The sequence below is a fragment of the Dipodomys merriami genome, unplaced genomic scaffold (genome assembly GCF_024711535.1).
Source record: "Dipodomys merriami isolate MVZ:Mamm:240054 unplaced genomic scaffold, mDipMer1.0.p SCAF_84, whole genome shotgun sequence".
In the NCBI taxonomy this organism is placed as follows: domain Eukaryota; kingdom Metazoa; phylum Chordata; class Mammalia; order Rodentia; family Heteromyidae; genus Dipodomys; species Dipodomys merriami.
The window spans coordinates 175,877-196,695 of NW_027206446.1; the positions used below are offsets into that span (position 1 = coordinate 175,877).

Below are 20,819 nucleotides of genomic sequence, written 5' to 3' on the forward strand. Positions count from 1 at the left end.
TGGTGTGCCCTGGGCGTGCCCCGGGTGTGCAGGAATGCTGGGCACGGCCCCAGGCGTGCTGGAGTGCCAGGCGTGCCGCGGGCGTGCTGGAACTTGTGCTTGGAGTGTGCTGGCGTGGGACGGGCGTGCCGGCGCGCGCGTGCCCTGTGCCTTGTGCCCGTGCCTGTGCGCGCGTGCGCGTGCCCTGTGCCCGTGCCTGTGCGCGCGTGCGCGTGCCCTGTGCGCGTGCCCTGTGCCCGTGCGCGTGCCCTGTGCCCGTGCGCGCGCGTGCCCTGTGCCCGTGCCCTGTGCCCGTGCGCGTGGCCGTGTGCGCGCGTGCCCTGTGCCCGTGCCTGTGCGCGCGTGCGCGTGCCCTGTGCCCGTGCCCTGTGCCCGTGGCCGTGTGCGCGCGTGCGCGTGCCCTGTGCCCGTGCCTGTGCGCGCGTGCGCGTGCCCTGTGCCCGTGCGCGTGGCCGTGTGCGCGCGTGCGCGTGCCCTGTGCCCGTGTGCGCGCGTGCGCGTGCCCTGTGCCCGTGCCCTGTGCCCGTGCGCGTGGCCGCGTGCGCGTGCCCTGTGCCCGTGCGCGTGGCCGCGGGCGCGCGCGGCGTCAGTGTCCGGCGCCCTCGTCGAAGGACTCGACGCCCGAGTCGCTGGCGGCCGCGCTGATCTTCTCCTGCCGCCGCCTCATGATCTCCTGCAGCTCCGAGCTCCCGTCGTGGTCCTGGGGCGGACGGACAGATGGACGGACAGACACACGCACAGGGAGAGAGAAAGAGATGGACGGACAGAGGGACAGACAGACGGATGGACGCACAGGTAGAGAGAGAGAGAGGGGGACGGACAGATGGATGGACAGACAGACAGGCGGGCGTCAGAGGCTGCACGGCTGTCCACCAGGGCGCAGCAGGCCCGGGCGGGCCTTCTAGCATGTTCCTCCCCAGGGCCTGGCGCGTGGGGCCCAGACGCCCCCAGTGTCCGGCGTAGCACATGCGTACTGCACACCGCACACACACGGACACGGACAAGTCCGTGTCATGCGCAGATCGAGACCAGCACACACGCTACACGCCGTGCGTGTGCACACTCACGCGTGCGCATGGTAGACACATTGCACACACTCGCGAGGCGTGCAGGGCACACGCGCTGGCTCAGGGCACGCTCAGCCTACGCGTGTGTGCACTGGGAACAGTAAGGAGTGTGCTGCGGTGTGCTGGGGTGCGGGTGTCCACACCCGGCTGAGGGGTGCTGGGGTGCGGGGGTCCACGCCCATCTGAGGGGTGTGCTGGGGTGCGGGTGTCCACACCCGGCTGGGGTGTGCTGGGGTGTGGGTGTCCACGCCCGGCCACCACCCCCCCTTCCTGTCGCTCACGCCGTGGGGAGCGGCGTCCAGGCCCGGCGGCCCCGGTGCGCTGGACGGAGGCCGGGAAGCCCCGCGGCCAGCGACTCCACCCCGGGCCCGGGGCGCACGCAGGGGACCCGACGGCCAGGGTCCCCAGATGGCCCAGCGCCAACGGCGGAGTGTTATACTGCGGTAAAGTGCCAACATCCAGCCACCAACCAACCAACCAATCTACCTACCTATCCATCTACCCGACTACCAATCAATCATCTACCTATCCACCTACCAATCAATCATCTATCAATCTATCATCTACCTATCCACCTACCAATCAATCATCTATCAATCTATCCATCTACTTATCAATCTATGCAACTACCAATCATCTATCAATCTATCCATGTACCCACCAGTCTATCCATCTATCAATCTATCTGCCAGTCTACCAATGTATCCATCTATCAATCTATGCATCTATTAATCTATCCATTTATCAATATCTACTGTCTATCAATCAATCTATCCATATGCCTGTCCATCCATCATCTATCTAATCACCTATCATTTATCTATCTACCTACCCATCATCTATCCATCTGTATCCATCCATCCATCCATCTATTCAACTATCAATCTATCCATCACATCTGTCTATCCAACTATCCATCTATCACCTGTCTGTCCATCCATTCACCTACCTTTCCATCCATCCATCCATCCATCCATCCATCCATCCATCCATCACCTGTCTGTCTGTCTTTTAAGTTCTATTGAGTGAGTGAATGGCGGCTGATGGGCCAGGGGGGTCGGGAGGGGTGTGAGCTCTCTGGAGCTCTGTTCTGGCGCTTTCCGGGGCCTTCCCGGCGGGCTCACCTCCAGGGCGGCCTTCTGCACGGAGACCTGGTTGTAGACGCGCGCGCCCTCGGGGCACACGGCCCTCAGCTCGTCTTTGTTGAGGGAGAAGAGCTGCGCCCCGTTCAGCACCCCGAGGCTGCTCACCGTCCTGGGCGGGAGAGGACGAGGACGGGGGTCAGGGCTCGGGGAGGAAAGTTCCAGAGCGTCCCCGAGGCCGGGGTTAAAGGCCGCCCCGCGGGGGCCTCCTGCCCGGCCGGCCGCCACCCGCCATCCCCGGGCCCCGCGATCCCCGCGACCCCCGGGCCCCGCGATCCCCGCGACCCCCGGGCCCCGCGATCCCCGCGACCCCCGGGCCCCGCGATCCCCGCCATCCCCGGGCCCCGCGATCCCCGCCATCCCGGGCCCCGCGATCCCCGCCATCCCCGGGCCCCGCGATCCCCGCCATCCCCGGGCCCCGCGATCCCCGCCATCCCCGGGCCCCGCGATCCCCGCCATCCCCGGGCCCCGCGATCCCCGCCATCCCCGGGCCCCGCGATCCCCGCCATCCCGGGCCCCGCGATCCCCGCCATCCCCGGGCCCCGCGATCCCCGCGATCCCCGCCATCCTCGGGCCCCGCCATCCTCGGGCCCCGCGATCCCCGCCATCCCCGGGCCCCGCGATCCCCGCCATCCCCGGGCCCCGCGATCCCCGCGATCCCCGCCATCCTCGGGCCCCGCGACCCCCGCGATCCCCGCGATCCCCGGGCCGGGCCCGGGCGGGACTCACGCGGGGGCGAAGCCCTTGGACTGCAGCCAGGCGCGGACGAGGCCGGGCGCGGACTCGGGGGTGATGTGCACGGCGGGCGCGCTCTGCCGCGGGACGTGGAGCTTCTTCTGCGCGGCGCTGCGGCCGATGGTCAGCCGCTGCAGCAGCTCGTCCTGCACCTCCTCCATCTGCGACTTCCGGCCTGCGGGGGGGGGGGCGCGCTCTAACCCCACGGCCCGCCCCCCCCCCGCCCCCCCCCTCCGCCCGCGGCCAGGGCCGGGCTGCCAAGGGCATTGTGGGAGGCCGGTGGGGGCTCGTGATCTGCCCCCCTCACCCCCGGGGAGCGTCAGCCAGAGCTGAGAACGGGGACCCCGGGGCGCCCAGCCCCGCCCCCTGCTGCCCAGGAGCCCCCCCAGCCCCGCCCCCTGCACAGCCCCGCCCCCTGCTGCCCAGGAGCCCCCCAGCCCCGCCCCCTGCACAGCCCCGCCCCCTGCTGCTCAGGAGCCCCCCAGCCCCGCCCCCTGCACAGCCCCGCCCCCTGCTGCCCAGGAGCCCCCAGCCCCGCCCCCTGCACAGCCCCGCCCCCTGCTGCCCAGGAGCCCCCAGCCCCGCCCCCTGCACAGCCCCGCCCCCTGCTGCCCAGGAGCTCCCCAGCCCCGCCCCCTGCACAGCCCCGCCCCCTGCTGCCCAGGAGCTCCCCAGCCCCGCCCCCTGCACAGCCCCGCCCCCTGCTGCCCAGGAGCTCCCCAGCCCCGCTCCCTGCACAGCCCCGCCCCGCCACAGCCCCGCCCCGGTGCTTCCCCAGCCCCAACCCCTGCACAGCCCCGCCCCCAGCGCTTCCCCACAGCCCCGCCCCCAGTGCAGCCCCGCCCCTGCACAGCCCCGCCCCCAGCGCTTCCCCACAGCCCCGCCCCCTGCTGCCCCTGCGCAGCCCCGCCCCTGCACAGCCCCGCCCCTGCGCAGCCCCGCCCCGCACTCACAGTCAGCCCCGCCCCCTGCGCAGCCCCGCCCTGCACTCACAGTCAGCCCCGCCCCCTGCGCAGCCCCGCCCCGCACTCACAGTCGGCCCCGCACTCACAGTCGGCCCCGCACTCACAGTCGGCCCCGCACTCACGGTCGGCTGGCAGCTGCTGGCTGTGGCCGTGGCTGTGGCTGTGTCCGTGTCCGTGTCTCTGCTCCCGCGCTGCGCTGCCGTCGGGGGCGTCGCCGCTGTGCGGGGCGGCGGGCGCGGGCGGCGCCAGGGGCGCGGGCGGCGCGGGGGCCGGGGCCGGCGGGGGCGACGGGGCGCGCGGGCCGTCGCAGTCCAGCCTCTGCTTCTGGGAGGGGAGCAGCGGTGAGCGCGGGCCGGGGTGGGAGGACCAGGCCCGGGACCCGGGATGGCCGGGGTGGGAGGACCAAGCCCGGGATGGCCGGGGCCGGAGGACCAGGCCCGGGATGGCCGGGGTGGGCGGACCAGGCCCGGGATGGGAGGACCAGGCCCGGGATGGCCGGGGCGGGAGGACCAGGCCCGGGACCCGGGATGGCCGGGGCGGGAGGACCAGGCCCGGGGTGGCCGGGGCGGGAGGACCAGGCCCGGGATGGGAGGACCAGGCCCGGGGTGGGAGGACCAGGCCCCGGGATGGGAGGACCAGGCCCGGGACGGCCGGGGTGGGAGGACCAGGCCCGGGGTGGGCGGACCAGGCCCGGGACCCGGGATGGCCGGGGTGGGAGTCCTCCGACCCCGGGATCAGGCCCGGGCCCGGGATGGCGCCGCGGCCCGGGCGGTGGCGCAACCGGGAGGCACCATGCCCGCAGAGCGAACTCGTGCACACGCGTGTGCACACGCACGCACACGCGGTGACCGACGCCCCCATCCCCCGGCCTGGGAGGGATTGACCCGAGGGGCTGAGCTTCTGCCTAAAGCGACCCAGCACGGAATCCCTGCGTGGATCTTTCTGGAAAGGCCGCCCGGGGTCCCTCGGCCACGCAGGCCGGGGCCAGCGCCCCGCGTTTGGGCCGATCAGGTGGTTTTGGAGCCACAGAATGAGAGCAACGGCCAGCCAGGCGGAGTACTCAGCACACAGCACCCAAGACGCAGCGCTTGGCACACACCCCGGGCACCGCATGCGGACGCGGGCGGATTCGTGCGGGAGCCGTGAATGCTCACGCTCGCCCGAGCGTCGGTGATTCACGCACGGGGGGGGGACACGCACACGCACACGCACGCGCACTGCACGCCCCCGGCCTGCGCCCAGCCCCCGCGAGCCCCCGAGGGCCGGACCGCGGTTCAAAGCCAGCCGGGAGACTCTGATCAAAAGCGGGGCTGGAGGCGGGGCTGGGGCACAGCGCCGGCCTGGGGGGATGAAACGCCTGAAGGTCGGTGACCGGCCCCAGCTCCTGACCCTCCCCCCTCCCACCCCCTCCTCCTCCCCCCCTCCCTCCCCTCCCTCCCTCCTCCCTCCCTCCTCCGTCCTCCCTCCCTTCCTCCTCCCTCCTCCCATCCTCCCTCCCCCTCCCCTCCCTCCCCCATCCTCCCTCCCTCCCCCGTCCTCCCTCCCTCCTCCCATCCTCCCTCCCTCCCTCCTCCCATCCTCCCTCCCTCCCTCCTCCCATCCTCCCTCCCTTCCTCCTCCCTCCCCCGTCCTCCCTCCCTCCCTCCTCCCATCCTCCCTCCCTTCCTCCTCCCTCCCCCGTCCTCCCTCCCTTCCTCCTCCCTCCCTCCCATCCTCCCTCCCTCGTCCTCCCTCCCTCCGGTCCTCCCTCCTCCGTCCTCCCTCCCATCCTCCATCCCTCCCTCCCATCCTCCATCCCTCCCTCCCTCCTCCCTCCCTCCCGTCCTCCCTCCCTTCCTCCTCCCTCCCTCCCCCGTCCTCCCTCCCTCCGGTCCTCCCTCCCTCCTCCCTCCCATCCTCCATCCCTCCCTCCCGTCCTCCCTCCCTCCCCCCGTCCTCCCTCCTCCCTCCCTCCCATCTCCCTGGCCGTCAGCGGGATGAGTCACTTTCCCAGGCTGGGGAGCCCTCCAGGCCGGCCCTGACTCCTGCCAGTGTCACAGACGCGGGGAAACTGAGCCAGCACCGCCCCCCCCTGCTGCTCCCAATGACCCGGGGTCTCCTGAGTCACCCACCCCTCTGAAAGACAAAAACAACCCCAACCACCCCAAAACCCCAAACCACCTAACCAACCCTCAACCACCCCCAAACAATCCCAAACCAACGCTAACCACCCCCAAACCACCTCCCAAACCACCCCAAACCAACCCTCAACCACCCCAAACAACCCCAAACCACCCCCAAACAACCCCAAACCACCCCCAAACAACCCCAAACCACACCAAACCATCCCAAACCAACCCTTAACCACCCCCAACCACCTAATCAACCCTCAACCACCCCCAAACCACCTCCCAAACAACCCTCAACCACCCCCCAAAGCCCCAACCACCGCCAAAACAACCCCTAACCACCCCCAACTCCCAAACCACCCCCCAACCACCCCCAAACCACCCTCCAAACAACCCCCAAACACCCCAACAACCCCCAAACCACCCCGAAAACAACCCCCAGATGGCAGGCAGGGCTGGGCGCGGAGCCAAAGATACAACAAAACCAACATCGGGCCCAGAACTGGGTGCTGGGTACGGGGTGCAGGGTGCGGGGTGCGGGGTGCGGGGTGCGGGGTGCGGGGTGCGGGGTTACCTGGGCGAGCTCCCCGAGCAGGCGCTGGGAGGCGGGGGGTGGGGGGTGAGGACACAGATGAGCAAAGCACAAGGACGCGCAGCGAGGTCCACGGCCGGCCAAGTGTGGGTCTGTCCACAAGGCGGCCGGGCAGGGCGGGCTGGGGCAGCAGAGGCAGGGACGCGCCACCGTCCGGCCCAGACACCTGCTCGGGCGGCCGCTGCACACGCCAGTGCACAGATCCAAGCACACGCGTGTCCACACGCGGCTGCCCGGCTGTGCGCTGCGGGGGGTGTGACCCCATGCCACTGGCCAGTGTTAGCGCGAGCACCACGAGAGCTCCCTGAATCCCCCCCACAGCCAGGAGGAAGACAGACAGCGAGAGACTGAGACAGACAGACAGAGACAGACACAGATGAGAGACAGAGACAGACAGAAACAGACAGCGAGAGACTGAGACAGAGACAGACAGACACAGAGACAGAGAAGAGCTGGGAACCCCGGGCTGCGCGTTGGTAGAGTAAGAGCATCTGCCAGTGCCTAGACCTGATGATAAACAAACAAGCCGGGCGCCGTGGCTCACGCCTGCAATCCCAGCCACTCAGGAGGCTGAGATCTGAGGATCGCGGTTCAAAGCCAGGCCAGGCAGGAAAGGCTGTGAGACTCTGATCTCCAGTGAACCACCAGACAACCGGAAGTGGCGCTGTGGCTCAAGGGGTAGAGCACCAGCCTTGAGCTGAAGAGCTCAGGGACAGCGCCCAGGCCCTGAGTTCAAGCCCCAGGACTGACACAAACAAAAACAGAAAGAGGAAAGAAGGGAAAGAGGCGAGCTTGTTCCCGAAACACCGCGAAACCTCGTGGGGTTGGAAGCCATTTCGAGACTCTGTAATAACTTTCACAACCAGGGCCTCGCGGGTAAACAAAGCACACACACACACATGCACACACACACATGCGCACGCGCACACACACACGCACACGCCACAGCAGTCAGCTCCTCAGGGGAGCCCGAGGCCCTGGGAAAACTTCACCAGCCGTGACGAGCACACCCCGAGGAGCAGAAGCTGCAAGGGACCCTCGGCAGCCAAGACCCCCCTGCGGCGCGTGGCCTGCAGCGCGGGACACGCGGAGGGACGCGGGTCCTGGCCAGGCCCAAGCTCACAAAACCGCAAGGCGTGTTCTGCGTAAAAAAACAAAAACAGAAACAAGAGAGCAGGCCGGGCGCGGCGGCTCCCGCCTGTCACCCCGGCTGCTCGGGAGGCTGAGATCCGAGGATCGAGGTTCGAGGCCCGCTCGGGCAGGAGAGCTCCTGAGACTCCGATCTCTGCCGAACCACCAGAAAACCGAAAGTGGCGCTGTGGCTCAGGTGGTAGAGCACCAGCCTGGAGTGAAAGAGCTCAGGGACAGCGCCCAGGCCCTGAGTTCAAGCCCCAGGACCTGCACAACAACGAATAGCTTTCCCGCCCGCCATTTTGGTTTCTCGGTCTTGGGCAGAAACAAGCTTTCGTGCAGGAAGTCAGGGTACGGCGGCTCAAGCCACAGATCACCCGCACAGGAAAGAGACAGGACACAACCCAGACATGGACTCTTTCTCCTCTCTGTGCACGGGCTGGCTTTGCACCGCGATCCTCCGGCTCTCAGCCTCCTGAGCAGCCGGGATGGCAGGCGTGCGCACCGGCGCCCGGCCGAGGTGCACGCTGAAGCTGGTGCTCCGTGGCCGGCCGAGGAGAGGGTCCAGTGTCTGTGGCTTTCTGGTGCTCAGAAAGCCAGCGGGGGCGACCTGCGGCCACGGCAGGCTGGGGAGGACGGGGATTTGGGAAGAGGAGAGGGCGTTCACACCACGCAAGGCCACTTCACACCGAAGGCCGGGAGCCGTCCTACCTTGAACAGCTCAAATTCCTTCTTTGGCATCAAGAGCTGGTGGCGGAGGGAGGGAGGGCGGGTGGGCGGGCGGGCGGCAGCATGTGGGGTGGGGGACCCTCCCCCCGACCCATGCAGAGACCACCCCGACATCCTTGGCTTTGCCCCACGCAGGGATTGGAACCGGGCCGCGGGTTCGAGGCGGACCCCGAGCCCCCGTGGAAAGCACGGCTCAGCCACGCGCCCAGGACCGGGCTGCCTGCCCTGGGTCTTGAACTCAGGGCCTGGGCGCTGTCCCTGAGCGTTTCCGCTCTAGGCTGGTGCTCTGCCGCCTGAGCCACAGTGCCACTTCTGGCTTTTTCTCTGGTGGTTCATGGGGGGTGAGGGTCTCACGGACTTTCTGGCCTGGGCTGGCTTTGAACTGTGATCCTCTGGATCTCAGCCTGGTGAGGGGCCGGGCGCACCCCGCTGTGTGGTGGGGAGGACTGATCCCCCCCCCCCCCGACGGCTAGGCCTAGCCCTGACCTCCCGGGGTGACTGTGGGGTCTCCCTCAGCACCCCAGAAATTAAAAGACCCTCCCCAGGGGGAGAGGCGAGGAGGGAGCGGCCGTGCCGTGCGCTCTGCGTGGGGGACCCCCAGCTCGGGTCAAGCGGGTCGGGACTACAGAGGTGCGCACCGGCACTGGGCCTGGCCGGACGGAAACGCCGCGTGTGAGGAATGGAGTCGTACCTGGATGGTGTGCGTGTGCGGGGCGGCGGGGCCGGCGGCCGGCAGCAGGTCCAGGATGTTGTTGGGCACGAAGCCCGTGTCCCCGCGCGCGCCCCGCACCCTCCACCACTGCCTGCGGTCATCCAGCACCTGGGGGGGGAGGGTGGGGAGCGCGTGCGTGAGCAGTCCGCGGAGTCCCAGGGACTGGGACTGGGCTGGGACGGCAGGCGTGAGCCCCAGCGCCCGGCCTGGGTCTCACCATGGGTCTCGGGTGAATGCATCACCAGCCTCGGTTGTAAGGACGGAGCCCGAGGGAGTGGGGCGCGGCTGAGACGCGGTGGGCACGTGCGGGGCATGCATGCGGGGGGGCTGGGGACGCACGGCTCGGGGGGCCTCACCTCCAGGACCTCATCCTTCAGCACCGACAGCTCGCTGCTGTTCCTGGCCGTGAAGTCGAACTTGGAGCGGGCGAACTTCTTGGGCTGGGGCGGGTGCGGGTCGTAGCTTCTGTGGCTGCAGCAGAGCACAGCGCTGGGCCCACCCCGGCCCGGCCCCCCCCCCCCCGGCCCAGCCCGCCGGCGCTAAGGGGGAGCCCAAGAACCCCCCCCCATCCCAGCAGTGACATTGGCGGGGGGGGGGACACCGTTCTGTTCTAATTCTTCCTTGTTACTTTATTATTCACGACTTAACATCCTCTTATTAACTGCCACTTAATGTCTTGTTATCTATCACCATTTTATTGTATTATTACTTACCACGCCTGTCACTCGGTGTTATTTATTAGTGCTTAACATTTTAGTGTTTAGTCTGATTTGTTATTTTCTCATTCACGACTTCTTTTTGGTTTTTTGGGGGGGGTCTTTTTGGTCAGTCATGGGGCCTGAACTCAGGGCCTGGGCGCTGTCCCTCAGCTCTTCAGCTCAAGGCTAGCGCTCTACCACTTGAGCCACAGCGCCACTTCTGGCTTTTACTGCTGATGAGGTGCTGAGGAATCGAACCCAGGGCCTCATGCATGCAAGGCAAGCGCTCTACCACTGAGCCACCTGCCCAGCCCCCATGACTTGTTATTTTATTGTCACTACTTATTCTTTTATTATTGTCACTTATCTTTTATTTTTGTCAGTTGTGGGACTTGAACTCTGGGCCTGGGCGCTGTCCCTGAGCTCTTTCACTCAAGGCTGGTGCTCTACCACTTGAGCCACAGCGCCACTTCCTTTTTTCTGGTGGTTTATGGAGTTAAGAGTCTCAGGGACTTTCCTGCCTGGGCTGGCTTTGAACCACGATCCTCAGAGCTCAGTCTCCCGAGCAGCTGGGACTACAGGCATGAGCCACTGGTGCAGGCCCGCGTGTGAAGCTGCGCGGGCAGCAGTCAGCAGCACACACCCGAAGCCCCTTCGCTTTCCATGGTGCGTTACCTGTCTGCGTGGCGGTTCGGGGTGGGCTTGAAGGGCCCGGCGGCCTCCCCCTGGTCCGGCTGCAGCCCCCTGGGGTACACGCTGCTGCAGAAGGCGTACGTGTCGGGCGGGGGGTACTCGAGGAGGCCGGGATGCTGTGCGGCAGACGTGCAGGAATGAACACCAGCGCCGTGAGTGCTCACGCCACCCACCTCCACCCGGGCCCAGGCCTGTGGTCCCAGCGGCTCGGGAGGCTGAGGGCCGAGGACCGCGGTCTGAGGCCAGCCTCGGGCGGGAAAGCCCGTGAGACCCTGCTCGCCAATGAACGAACAGCCACCAAGACTGGACTGGAGCCGTGGCTCAAGGGGTAGAGCGCCAGCCTTGAGTGAGCGAGCTCAGGGACAGCGCCCAGGCCCCGGGTTCAGAATGAACCCGCAAGTCGTGGAGCCAATGGTCACAGCGCCCATGTGCCCCGGAGCCGCGGCGGACACACGCGCCCCCTGGTGTCATTCGGGGTGCCCCCCCCCCGTGTTAGGGCCCCCCCGCCCCGTCTCATGGACCCGGTTCAGCTTTATTTCCCAGGAGGATGAAAAGGGGCATCAGCAAAGCTTTTCCTTGTTGTTTTTTGGGGGAGGGGTGGATTTGAACCCAGGGCCTTGCTGGGGCCGGGCCCGCGCCCTCCCGCGGGCGCCCCGCCCCCCAGCTCTCCCTCCCCGCGCTGGGGCCTCGTGGGTCCACGTTTGCCACCCTCCAGCCTCCTGCTCGGTCCCCACGGGCTAGATTTTTCTGGAATGGTGAAAGAGAGAGCCTAAATTTCGCTGTCATCGAGAAAAACCTATCTAGATTTGTCTAGAACCCAGACAGGGCCAATCTTAGATCCTTCTAGAATTGAGAGAAACTAACTAGATTGTTCTAGAAGCTGGGGGGGGAGGCGAGCACAGGTCTTGTTGGACTCCAGAAAATCTTTAGGTTGTTCTATAAACCAGGGGATAATCACAGGTCTTTCTGGACTCCACAAAGTCACCTTTCGATTATTCTAGAAGCTGGGGGAGGTGGTGAGTGATTGAGGGTCTTTCTAGACTCTAGAACATCCCTTCTAGATTGTTCTAGAAGCCAGGGACAGGGTGATCACAGGTCTTTGTGTACTCCAGAAAGTTACCTCTGGATTGTTCTAGAAGTGGGGGTGGTGGTGATCAAGGGTCTTTCTAGGCTCTAGAGAGTCACCTCTACATTGTTCTAGAAGCCGGGGGATAATCACAGGTCTTTCCAGGTTCTAGACTATCACCTCTAGATTGTTCTAGAAGCCAAGGGATAATCACAGGTCTTTCTGGACTCCACAAAGTCACCTTCAGATTATTCCAGAAGCCGGGGGGGAGGGGTGATTGTGGGTGTTTCTAAGCTCTAGAATGTCACTTCTAGATTGTTCTAGAAGCCGGGGAGTGATCACGGGTCTTTCCAGGCTCTAGACAGTCACCCCTAGATTGCTCTAGAAGCAGGGGCCATCGCTGTACCTCTGTGGCCGGCGGTCTCCGGGGGTCGAGCTGGCCGCGGGGCTCGGCGGGCGGCGGGGACCCCTGGGGGGGCCCCAGGCTGTCCAGCGCCGGCGGCTCCCAGCCCAGCCGGAAGCGGGGCACGTAGGGGGCGATGAACTGCTCCCGAGGCCACTCCGCCCTGCGGACACCCACGCCGACACGGACACCCACACGGACACGTCAGCCAGGCCTGCGGGACACGCGGACCCGCAGACACAGCGACACAGCGACAGGACTCACCGATCCACAGCACCCAACAGACAGGACTCACCGATCCACAGTACCCAACACACCGACACACCGATCCACAGTACCCAACACACCGACACACCGATCCACAGTACCCAACACACCGACACACAGATCCACAGTACCCAACACACCGACACACCGATCCACAGTACCCAACACACCGACACACCGATCCACAGTACCCAACACACCGACACACCGATCCACAGTACCCAACACACCGACACACCGATCCACAGTACCCAACACACCAGCACACCGATCCACAGTACCCAACACACCGACACACCGATCCACAGTACCCAACACACCGACACACAGATCCACAGTACCCAACACACCGACACACTGATCCACAGTACCCAACACACCGACACACTGATCCACAGTACCCAACAGACACGACACACCGATCCACAGTACCCAACAGACACGACACACTGATCCACAGTACCCAACAGACACGACACACTGATCCACAGTACCCAACAGACACGACACACCGATCCACAGTACCCAACACACCGACACACTGATCCACAGTACCCAACACACCGACACACTGATCCACAGTACCCAACACACCGACACACCGATCCACAGTACCCAACACACCGACACACCGATCCACAGTACCCAACAGACACGACACACTGATCCACAGTATCCAACACACCGACACACCGATCCACAGTACCCAACAGACAGGACACACCGATCCACAGTACCCAACACACCGACACACCGATCCACAGTACCCAACAGACAGGACACACCGATCCACAGTACCCAACAGACAGGACACACCGATCCACAGTACCCAACACACCGATCCACAGTACCCAACACACCGGCACACCGATCCACAGTACCCAACACACCGGCACACCGATCCACAGTACCCAACACACCGACACACCGATCCACAGTACCCAACACACCGACACACCGATCCACAGTACCCAACACACCGACACACCGATCCACAGTACCCAACAGACAGGACTCACCGATCCACAGTACCCAACAGACAGGACACACCGATCCACAGTACCCAACAGACAGGACACACCGATCCACAGTACCCAACAGACAGGACACACCGATCCACAGTACCCAACACACCGACACAACACACCAGCCACAGTACCCAACACACCGAAGGACACACTGATCCACAGTACCCAACACACCACAGGACATACCAGCCACAGTACCCAACACACCGACACGACACACCCACACAATGTACCAACACACCAATACACCAACACACCACATTAACATACCAACACACCAACAAATACACACTGGCACACCAACATACCAACACACACCAACACACCAATACACCGACACAACACACCAATCCACCAGTATACCAACACACCACACCAACCCACCAGTATACCAACACACCACACCAACATACCAACAGATACACACTGGCACGCCAACACACCAACACACACCAACATACCAATCCACCGACACAACACACCAATCCACCAGTACCCCAACACACTGACACAACAGACACACCAACACTCCAACACATCTGACACACCCACACAGACACACCACCACACACCAGCAACACCGCTGCACGCCGACCCAGCGCAGCCCTCCTGTGTGCCCGAGAGGGAAACACGCGTGTCCACGCGCGTTCACGCTCCTCCGTGAACGGCACACTCCACTGTGCGGCCTGTGGTGCTGCCGTGGCGCAGGCCTCGGCCAGGCCGGGCTCTCCACGCGGCTGCCTGCCTGCTGCAAGCGTGAGCGGCAACATGCCACGCGCTGTGCTAGCTAAGCGACTCGGGAGGCTGAGGTCTGAGGATCGTGGTTCGAGGCCAGCCCAGGGAAGGAAAGTCCGTGAGACTCTCATCTCCTATGAACCACTAGAAAACCGGAATTGAGGCTGTGGCTCAAGTGGTAGGGCACCAGCCAGCCTTGAGCTGAAGAGCTGAGGGACAGCGCCCAGGCCCTGAGTTCAAGATCCACCACTGAGCAAAAACTGTATGTGTGTGTGTATATATGGATCATTTCCCTTTGCACTTTTGTATTTATTTATTATCCTACTGTCCATGTTTCGCTGCCGTTTTTGTGTGGAAGGCCGGGCAGAAAGCGGCTCTCTGGCTTTCTGGAATCTGTTCGATCGACGCCGTCAGATAAGCCCGCTTGGAATGTGAACTGTAGTTCCAGAAAGCTTATTAAATCAGAGCATAAAAATAGCGCCGTCTCTGCAATGATTTTGGCTCGGATTCTCCATGAGAAAATGAAGGACCGCGTCAAGGAAAAGAAGGAAAGGAGAAAGAAAAGCCCACATCGAGGGGAAACACGGGGTCGGACAGAGCGGGAGACCATCGCGTGGTTGCAAAACCTCGCCGAGAGGCAGGTGCACGCACATCAGAAGACTGTGTGTGTGTGTGTGTGTGTGTGTGCGCGCGTGCTTGGGCTTGAACTCAGGGCCTGTGCTCAAGGCCGGTGCTCTACCACTTGAGCCTCAGCGCCACTTCCGGTTTTCTGGTGATTCATGGGAGATCAGAGTCTCACGGACCTCCCTGCTCAGGCTGGCTTTGAACCGCGATCCTCGGATCTCAGCCTCCTGGGTGGCTGGGACGGCAGGCGGGAGCCATGATGCCGGCTTTCATGATGTCAGCGACCCTGACACCCCGCTGGGTCCCTCTGGACCCCGATCACCACCCACCCAGCCTGCCGGCACTACAGGCAGCCGGCACAGAGCTCCTCCCTCACCTGGCTTTGAGCCACGTCTCCCCCAGCGACAGCCACAGGTCCCGCTCCTCGGGGGTCACAGTGCGGCTGAGGAAGTCCACGGTGTCCTTGGTCAGCAGGGGGCTGAGCACGGAGCTGGCCAGTTTGGGGCCTCCGGTGGCCTGGACGACCTACGGGAGGACACACGGGGTTGGTGGCGGGAAGGCGGCGAGCACCGAAAACGCAAGCCAACCTTCTTCCCAGCCTCTCGGGAGGCTGAGATCTGAGGATCGCAGTTAGAGGCCAGCCTGGGCAGGAAAGTCCGTGAGACTCTGATCTCCCAGGAACCACCAGAAAACCAGGAGTGGTGCTGTGGCTCAAGTGGTAGAGCGCCAGCCTTGAGCTGAAGAGCTCAGGGACGGCGCCCAGGCCCTGAGTTCAAGACCCCCAACAGACCAAAAAGAAAAACACATGCAGCTCAGGAAAATCAGTTCTGGCAAACAAACAAAAACTGGCCTAAAATCTAGGCGCCGTTTTCCTGGCTGGAGAATTAAAAATGAGCTCCTCGCGACACAAACCACGGCCGCTTTATCAACGTTTTGCCTTGGTCCCAGGTGTGGCACGAGAAGAAAGGAGATTGCGTGTGTGTGCACGTATGTTTACACAATCGTCTACATACACGCTTTTGGCCCAGGTTGAACCTGAAGAGCGTGATCTTCTTACTTGCTGTTTTCCCACATGGCTTGGGTTACAGCAATGCGTCACCAAACCTGGCTTACTGATTGAGATGATGGTGTGTGTGGGGGGTCCCCTAATCATTGAGACCCTGGCCGGTCCTCGGTTGCAATCACCCTGATTTCAAATCCCCCCTCCCCACCCTTCACCCCCAGGGGCTGAGATTACAATCACGAGCCACCACCCCCGGCCTGAGATCGAATTTTCAGACCGGAGGGTTCCCTGGCCAGAGTTATTGGCCAATAACCGGATACACGGAAACGTGACGCCGCACACACGTGAATTATTGATCCGGCTGGGCCCTGATCTCCTAATCTCGCAAGTGAGCTGCTTCTGGCGTTGTTCACGCCGACCCTGTTGTCTGAGCTGGGGAAGCAGTCCCTCATTTCTAAGCGTGGCGCGGCACCCACGGGGACAGAAGGACAGGAAGACTTGGGTCTCTCTGCCACTTGGATCCATTTATTTTTAAGTAGTTATTTCTGTCTGATATTCAAGCGAGTGTTTCTAACACAAGTGGCTGTCTAGCAGGTAACAATGCCAAGGCTCCTGGGACTTGAACTCAGGGCCTGGGCGCTGTCCCTGAGCTCCTTCACTCAAGGCTGGTGCTCTACCACCTGAGCCACAGCTCCACTTCTTCCAGTTTTCTGCTGGTTCCTTGGAGATCTGAGTCTCACGGACTTTCCTGCTCAGGCTGGCTTTGAACCTCGATCCTCAGATCTCAGCCTCCTGAGTAGCTGGGATTATAGGCGTGAGCTACTGGACGCCTGGCTTTCAAGGCTCTTTTTCAACTCTCCTATTTGGCGTTGTCAGTATTGACGCAGACGGGAGAATGAAGGGAGGTGATCGGAAGGGGTGGCCAGGTCTGGTGTGCTGGGAACTGTGCCCAGAGCGAGTATTTTTGTTCTGTGAATACAAATCTCACCATGTTTAAGGGCGTGAACAGGAAATGGACCAGGTCCGCAGCGCTCGGGTTCTGGATGTGCAATTTCAGCTTGGCCTGGCGTCGGGGAGGAAACAAAAGACACGTGGTTACCAAAGGGCGCTAGAGCCAAAGCCAGCTGGACGCAGCCCCTGGGGCTTGAACTCAGGGCCTGGGCGCTGTCCCTGAGCTCTTTCACTCCAGGCTGGTGCTCTACCACGTTGAGCCACAGCTCCTCTTCTGATTTTCTGGTGGTTTATGGGAGATCAGAGTCTCACGGACTTTCCCACCCGGGCTGGCTTTGAACCTCGATCCTCTAGATCCTAGCCTCCTAAGAAGCTGGCGGTAGCCACCGTGCCCGGCCTGGGTTATGGTGGAAATGGGAACGTGGGAAATTTATAGACAATGACAGTCAGGAGTCACTGGTTTTCCACGAAGTCTCTTAAATGCACATTAGTTTTGCTTCTTCACCATTGGTCATCTTGGTGTAATGAAAGCACGCTTACAAATGGACACAGTGCTGGAACAATCATTCTACATCCTGATTTAATTTCCAGACCCACCCCCGGCTGGCCTGTGAGCTGAGTCACTGGTCTCTCTCTGGTCAGTGATGATCAATGCACTTACCAGAAGATTAAAGCCATGCTTAAACTTCTGGAAACAGTCCACGAACTCATCCGGGGGTGGAGGCTTTGCCCGAAGGGTTAAAACTCCCTCTAGAGAGAGAGACAGAGAGAGAGAGAGAAAGCCAAGTTCAAAGGAAATCCATTCAGTGAACACATGTGCATGCACGCATGCGCACACACACAACCTCTTAAGGTAGGATGATGAGTGTGTGTGTGTGTGTGTGTGTGTGCCAGTCTAGGATTTGAACTCAGGGCCTGGGTGCTGAGCTTTTGTGCTCAAGGTGGATGCTCTACCACTTGAACCGCAGCGCCATTTCAGGTTTTTTGTTTGATAGTTCACTGGCAATCACTCGTGGAAACAGCCATGGAGAGGCCACCGCCCGAGCCTCGGGGCCTCTGGGAGCCTTTATCAGGACAGTCTAATTGTCCCGTCCTCCGTCTCCCCCCCCCCCCCCCCCCCCCCCCCCCCTCCCGTGACTTCCAAGGCTCCTCAGCCCGGGCTTGGGTGGGGTTGTCCTGCGTGGCCTGGCCCTGGCTTCCTGCACACATCTTGACATCCACGTGCCTCGACTTACCTCCCGGGCCTTTCCTCTTGCTCTTCTTGCTCTTCTTCCTCTTGGCCAGCTCAGAGAACGCCTCGGCTGCTTTTTGGAGTTTGGTGATAAAAAACTCGATGTCATCCAAGATATGGTTTAGGATTTGCTGGAGGAGACACGGGGTGTGGTGTGGGGGGTTAGGGTTTGCTGGAGGGGTGGGGTGCGGTGTAGGGGTTAGGGTTTGCTGGAGGAGACATGGGGTGGGGTGTGGGGGGTTAGGGTTTGCTGGAGGGGTGGGGTGCGGTGTGGGGGTTAGGGTTTGGGGGAGGAGATATGGAGTGTGGTGTGGGGGTTAAGGTTTGGTGGAGGTGGGGTGCGGTGTGGGGGTTAGGATTTGCTGGAGGAGGGATGGGCTGTGGTGTGGGGGGTTAGGGTTGCTGGAGGAGGGGTGGGGTGTGGTGTGGGGGTTAGGGTTGCTGGAGGAGGGGTGGGGTGCGGTGTGGGGGGTTAGGGTTTGGTGGAGGGGTGGGGTGTGGGGGTTAGGGTTTGCTGGAGGAGGGGTGGGGTATGGGGGTTAGGGTTTGGTGGAGGAGGGGCGGGGTGGGGTGTGGGAGTTAGGGTTTGGTGGAGGAGGGCTGGGGTGTGGGGGGTTAGGGTTTGGTGGAGGGGTGGGGTGTGGGGGTTAGGGTTTGCTGGAGGAGGGGCGGGGTGGGGTGTGGGGGTTAGGGTTTGGGGGAGGAGGGGTGGGGTGCGGTGTGGGGGGTTAGGGTTTGGTGGAGGAGGGCTGGGGTGTGGGAGTTAGGGTTTGGTGGAGGAGGGCTGGGGTGTGGGGGGTTAGGGTTTGGTGGAGGGGTGGGGTGTGGGGGTTAGGGTTTGCTGGAGGAGGGGCGGGGTGGGGTGTGGGGGTTAGGGTTTGGGGGAGGAGGGGTGGAGTGCGGTGGAGAGCAGGGTGGAGGGTGGGGGGGTCGCGTCCTCATCCCCAGCTCCAGGGTGGAGAACACAGCGCAGGACAGAGCGGAAGGGCGGCCCGACTCCCCAGAGCGCAGCAGGCGGACAGACAAAGGACGAGGGCTTCCTGAGGGGGGAGGGGAAAGAAAGGGGGAGGAAGGAGGGAGGAAGAGGAAGGCGGGAAGGAGGGAAGGAAGGAAGGAAGGAAGGAAGGAGGGAAGGAAGGAAGGAAGGAAGGAAGGAGGGAAGGAGGGAAGGAAGGAAGGAAGGAAGGAAGGAAGGAGGGAAGGAAGGAAGGAAGGAAGGAGGGAAGGAAGGAAGGAAGGAAGGAAGGAAGGAAGGGAAAGAAAGGAAGGAAGGAAGGAAGGAAGGAGGGAAGGAAGGAAGGAAGGAAGGAGGGAAGGAAGGAAGGAAGGAGGGAAGGAAGGAGGGAAGGAGGGAAGGAAGGAGGGAAGGAAGGAAGGAAGGAGGGAAGGAAGGAAGGAAGGAAGGAAGGAAGGAAGGAAGGAGAGAGGGAAGGAGGGAAGGAAGGAAGGAAGGGAGGAAGGGAGGGAGGGAGGGAGGGAGGAAGGAAGGAGGGAAGGAAGGAGAGAGGGAAGGAAGGAAGGAAGGAAGGAAGGAAGGAGAGAGGGAGGGAGGGAAGGAAGGAGGGAAGGAGGGAAGGAAGGAAGGGAGGAAGGGAGGAAGGAAGGAAGGAAGGGAGGGATAAATGGGGAACGCCTGACGTCAGCGGCGTCAGTGACGTCAGCGGCGTGCGCGAGCTGAGGACGCGCAGGGCGAGGCGCGAGCGGCGCTCGGGATGACGCGTGGGGTGCGTGGCGTGCGCTACGTGATGGGGACGTGAGTGACGTACACGCGGTGCGTGGAGGGAGGTAAACGGCGTGAAGGACGCGTGCGTGACGGGACGTGAGGGACGTCCGTCCGGCAGCGACTCCGCGGGCAGTGGCGTCCGCGTGGGCGGCGAGTGGCGCGGGTGACGCAATGGCGCGGCGCGCGTGCGCAGAGCCGCGGGTGGCGCACTGGCACAGCGCGCGCATGCGCAGAGCGTCGGGTGGGGCACTGGCACAGCGCGCGCATGCGCAGAGCGTCGGGTGGGGCACTGGCACAGCGCGCGCATGCGCAGAGCGTCGGGTGGGGCACTGGCACAGCGCGCGCGTGCGCAGAGCCGCGGGTGGCGCACTGGCACAGTGCGCGCGTGCGCAGAGCCGCGGGTGGCGCACTGGCACAGCACGCGCGTGCGCAGAGCCGCGGGTGGCGCACTGGCACAGCGCGCGCATGCGCAGAGCCGCGGGTGGCGCACTGGCACAGCACGCGCGTGCGCAGAGCGGCGGCGGCAGTGGCGGGCGGCACTCACCACGTCCCGGTCGATGCGCGCGGCCGTCGTCTCCGGCGGCTCCGGCGGCTCGGGCGGCAGCGGCTGCGGCCTCCGCTCGGCTGCGGAGAGCAGAGCCGCGTCAGCCCGCGCGAGCGGGGGGGGGGGGGGGGGGGGGGTGCGGGGACGGGGCGGGGGTCAGGGAGGGAGGGGTCAGAGGTCAGGGTACGGGGTGATGATTCAGGATGGGATGAGGGGTCAAAGGTCGGGGTCAGAGTACAGGGTGACTTGGAGATGGGGTGGGGTCAGAGGTCAGGTTAGGGTCAGAGGTCAAGGTATAGGGTGATGGATTCGGGATCGGGGTGAGGGGTCAGGATACAGGGTGCTGACTTGGGGATGGGGTGAGGGGTCAGGAGTGGAGGGGTCAGAGGTCAGGGTACGGGGTGATGATGATTCAGGGATGGGGTGAGTCAGAGGCCGGGGTCAGGGTTAGGAGTCAGGGATGGGGTGAGGAGTCAGATGTCAGGATCAGGATACAGAGTGTTGACTCGGAGATGGGGTGAGGAGGTCAGAGGTCGGGTTAGGGGTCAGAGGTCAAAGTACAGGGTGATGGATTCAAGGATAGGGTGAGAGGTCAGAGGTCGGGGTGAGGGGTCAGGATACAGGGTGCTGACTTGGGGATGGGGTGAGGAGTCAGGAGTGGAGGGGTCAGAG

At 63.5% G+C, this 20,819-nt stretch overlaps 1 protein-coding gene across 5 annotated transcripts in view; it reads right to left on the reverse strand.

Moving 5' to 3' along the window:
* Positions 1-501: 501 nt before the first annotated feature.
* Positions 502-20,819, reverse strand: part of Eps8 (EGFR pathway substrate 8, signaling adaptor) — a 46,852-nt gene continuing 26,534 nt past the window's right edge. For 2 of the 5 annotated variants that reach the window (XM_070011594.1, XM_070011590.1), the window contains 14 exons: positions 20,148-20,227; positions 17,885-18,011; positions 17,311-17,399; positions 16,687-16,761; positions 15,072-15,220; positions 12,045-12,204; positions 10,555-10,688; positions 9,538-9,652; positions 9,161-9,289; positions 8,452-8,487; positions 3,978-4,233; positions 2,939-3,119; positions 2,192-2,321; positions 502-700 (listed from right to left, as the gene is read on the reverse strand). In XM_070011594.1, the coding sequence (XP_069867695.1) occupies positions 587-700; positions 2,192-2,321; positions 2,939-3,119; positions 3,978-4,233; positions 8,452-8,487; positions 9,161-9,289; positions 9,538-9,652; positions 10,555-10,688; positions 12,045-12,204; positions 15,072-15,220; positions 16,687-16,761; positions 17,311-17,399; positions 17,885-18,011; positions 20,148-20,227 (1,775 nt within the window). In that variant the 3' untranslated portion in view covers positions 502-586. The remainder of the gene's footprint in view (positions 701-2,191; positions 2,322-2,938; positions 3,120-3,977; positions 4,234-8,451; positions 8,488-9,160; positions 9,290-9,537; positions 9,653-10,554; positions 10,689-12,044; positions 12,205-15,071; positions 15,221-16,686; positions 16,762-17,310; positions 17,400-17,884; positions 18,012-20,147; positions 20,228-20,819) is intronic. The other 3 variants (XM_070011595.1, XM_070011593.1, XM_070011592.1) reach the window with 3 other exon arrangements.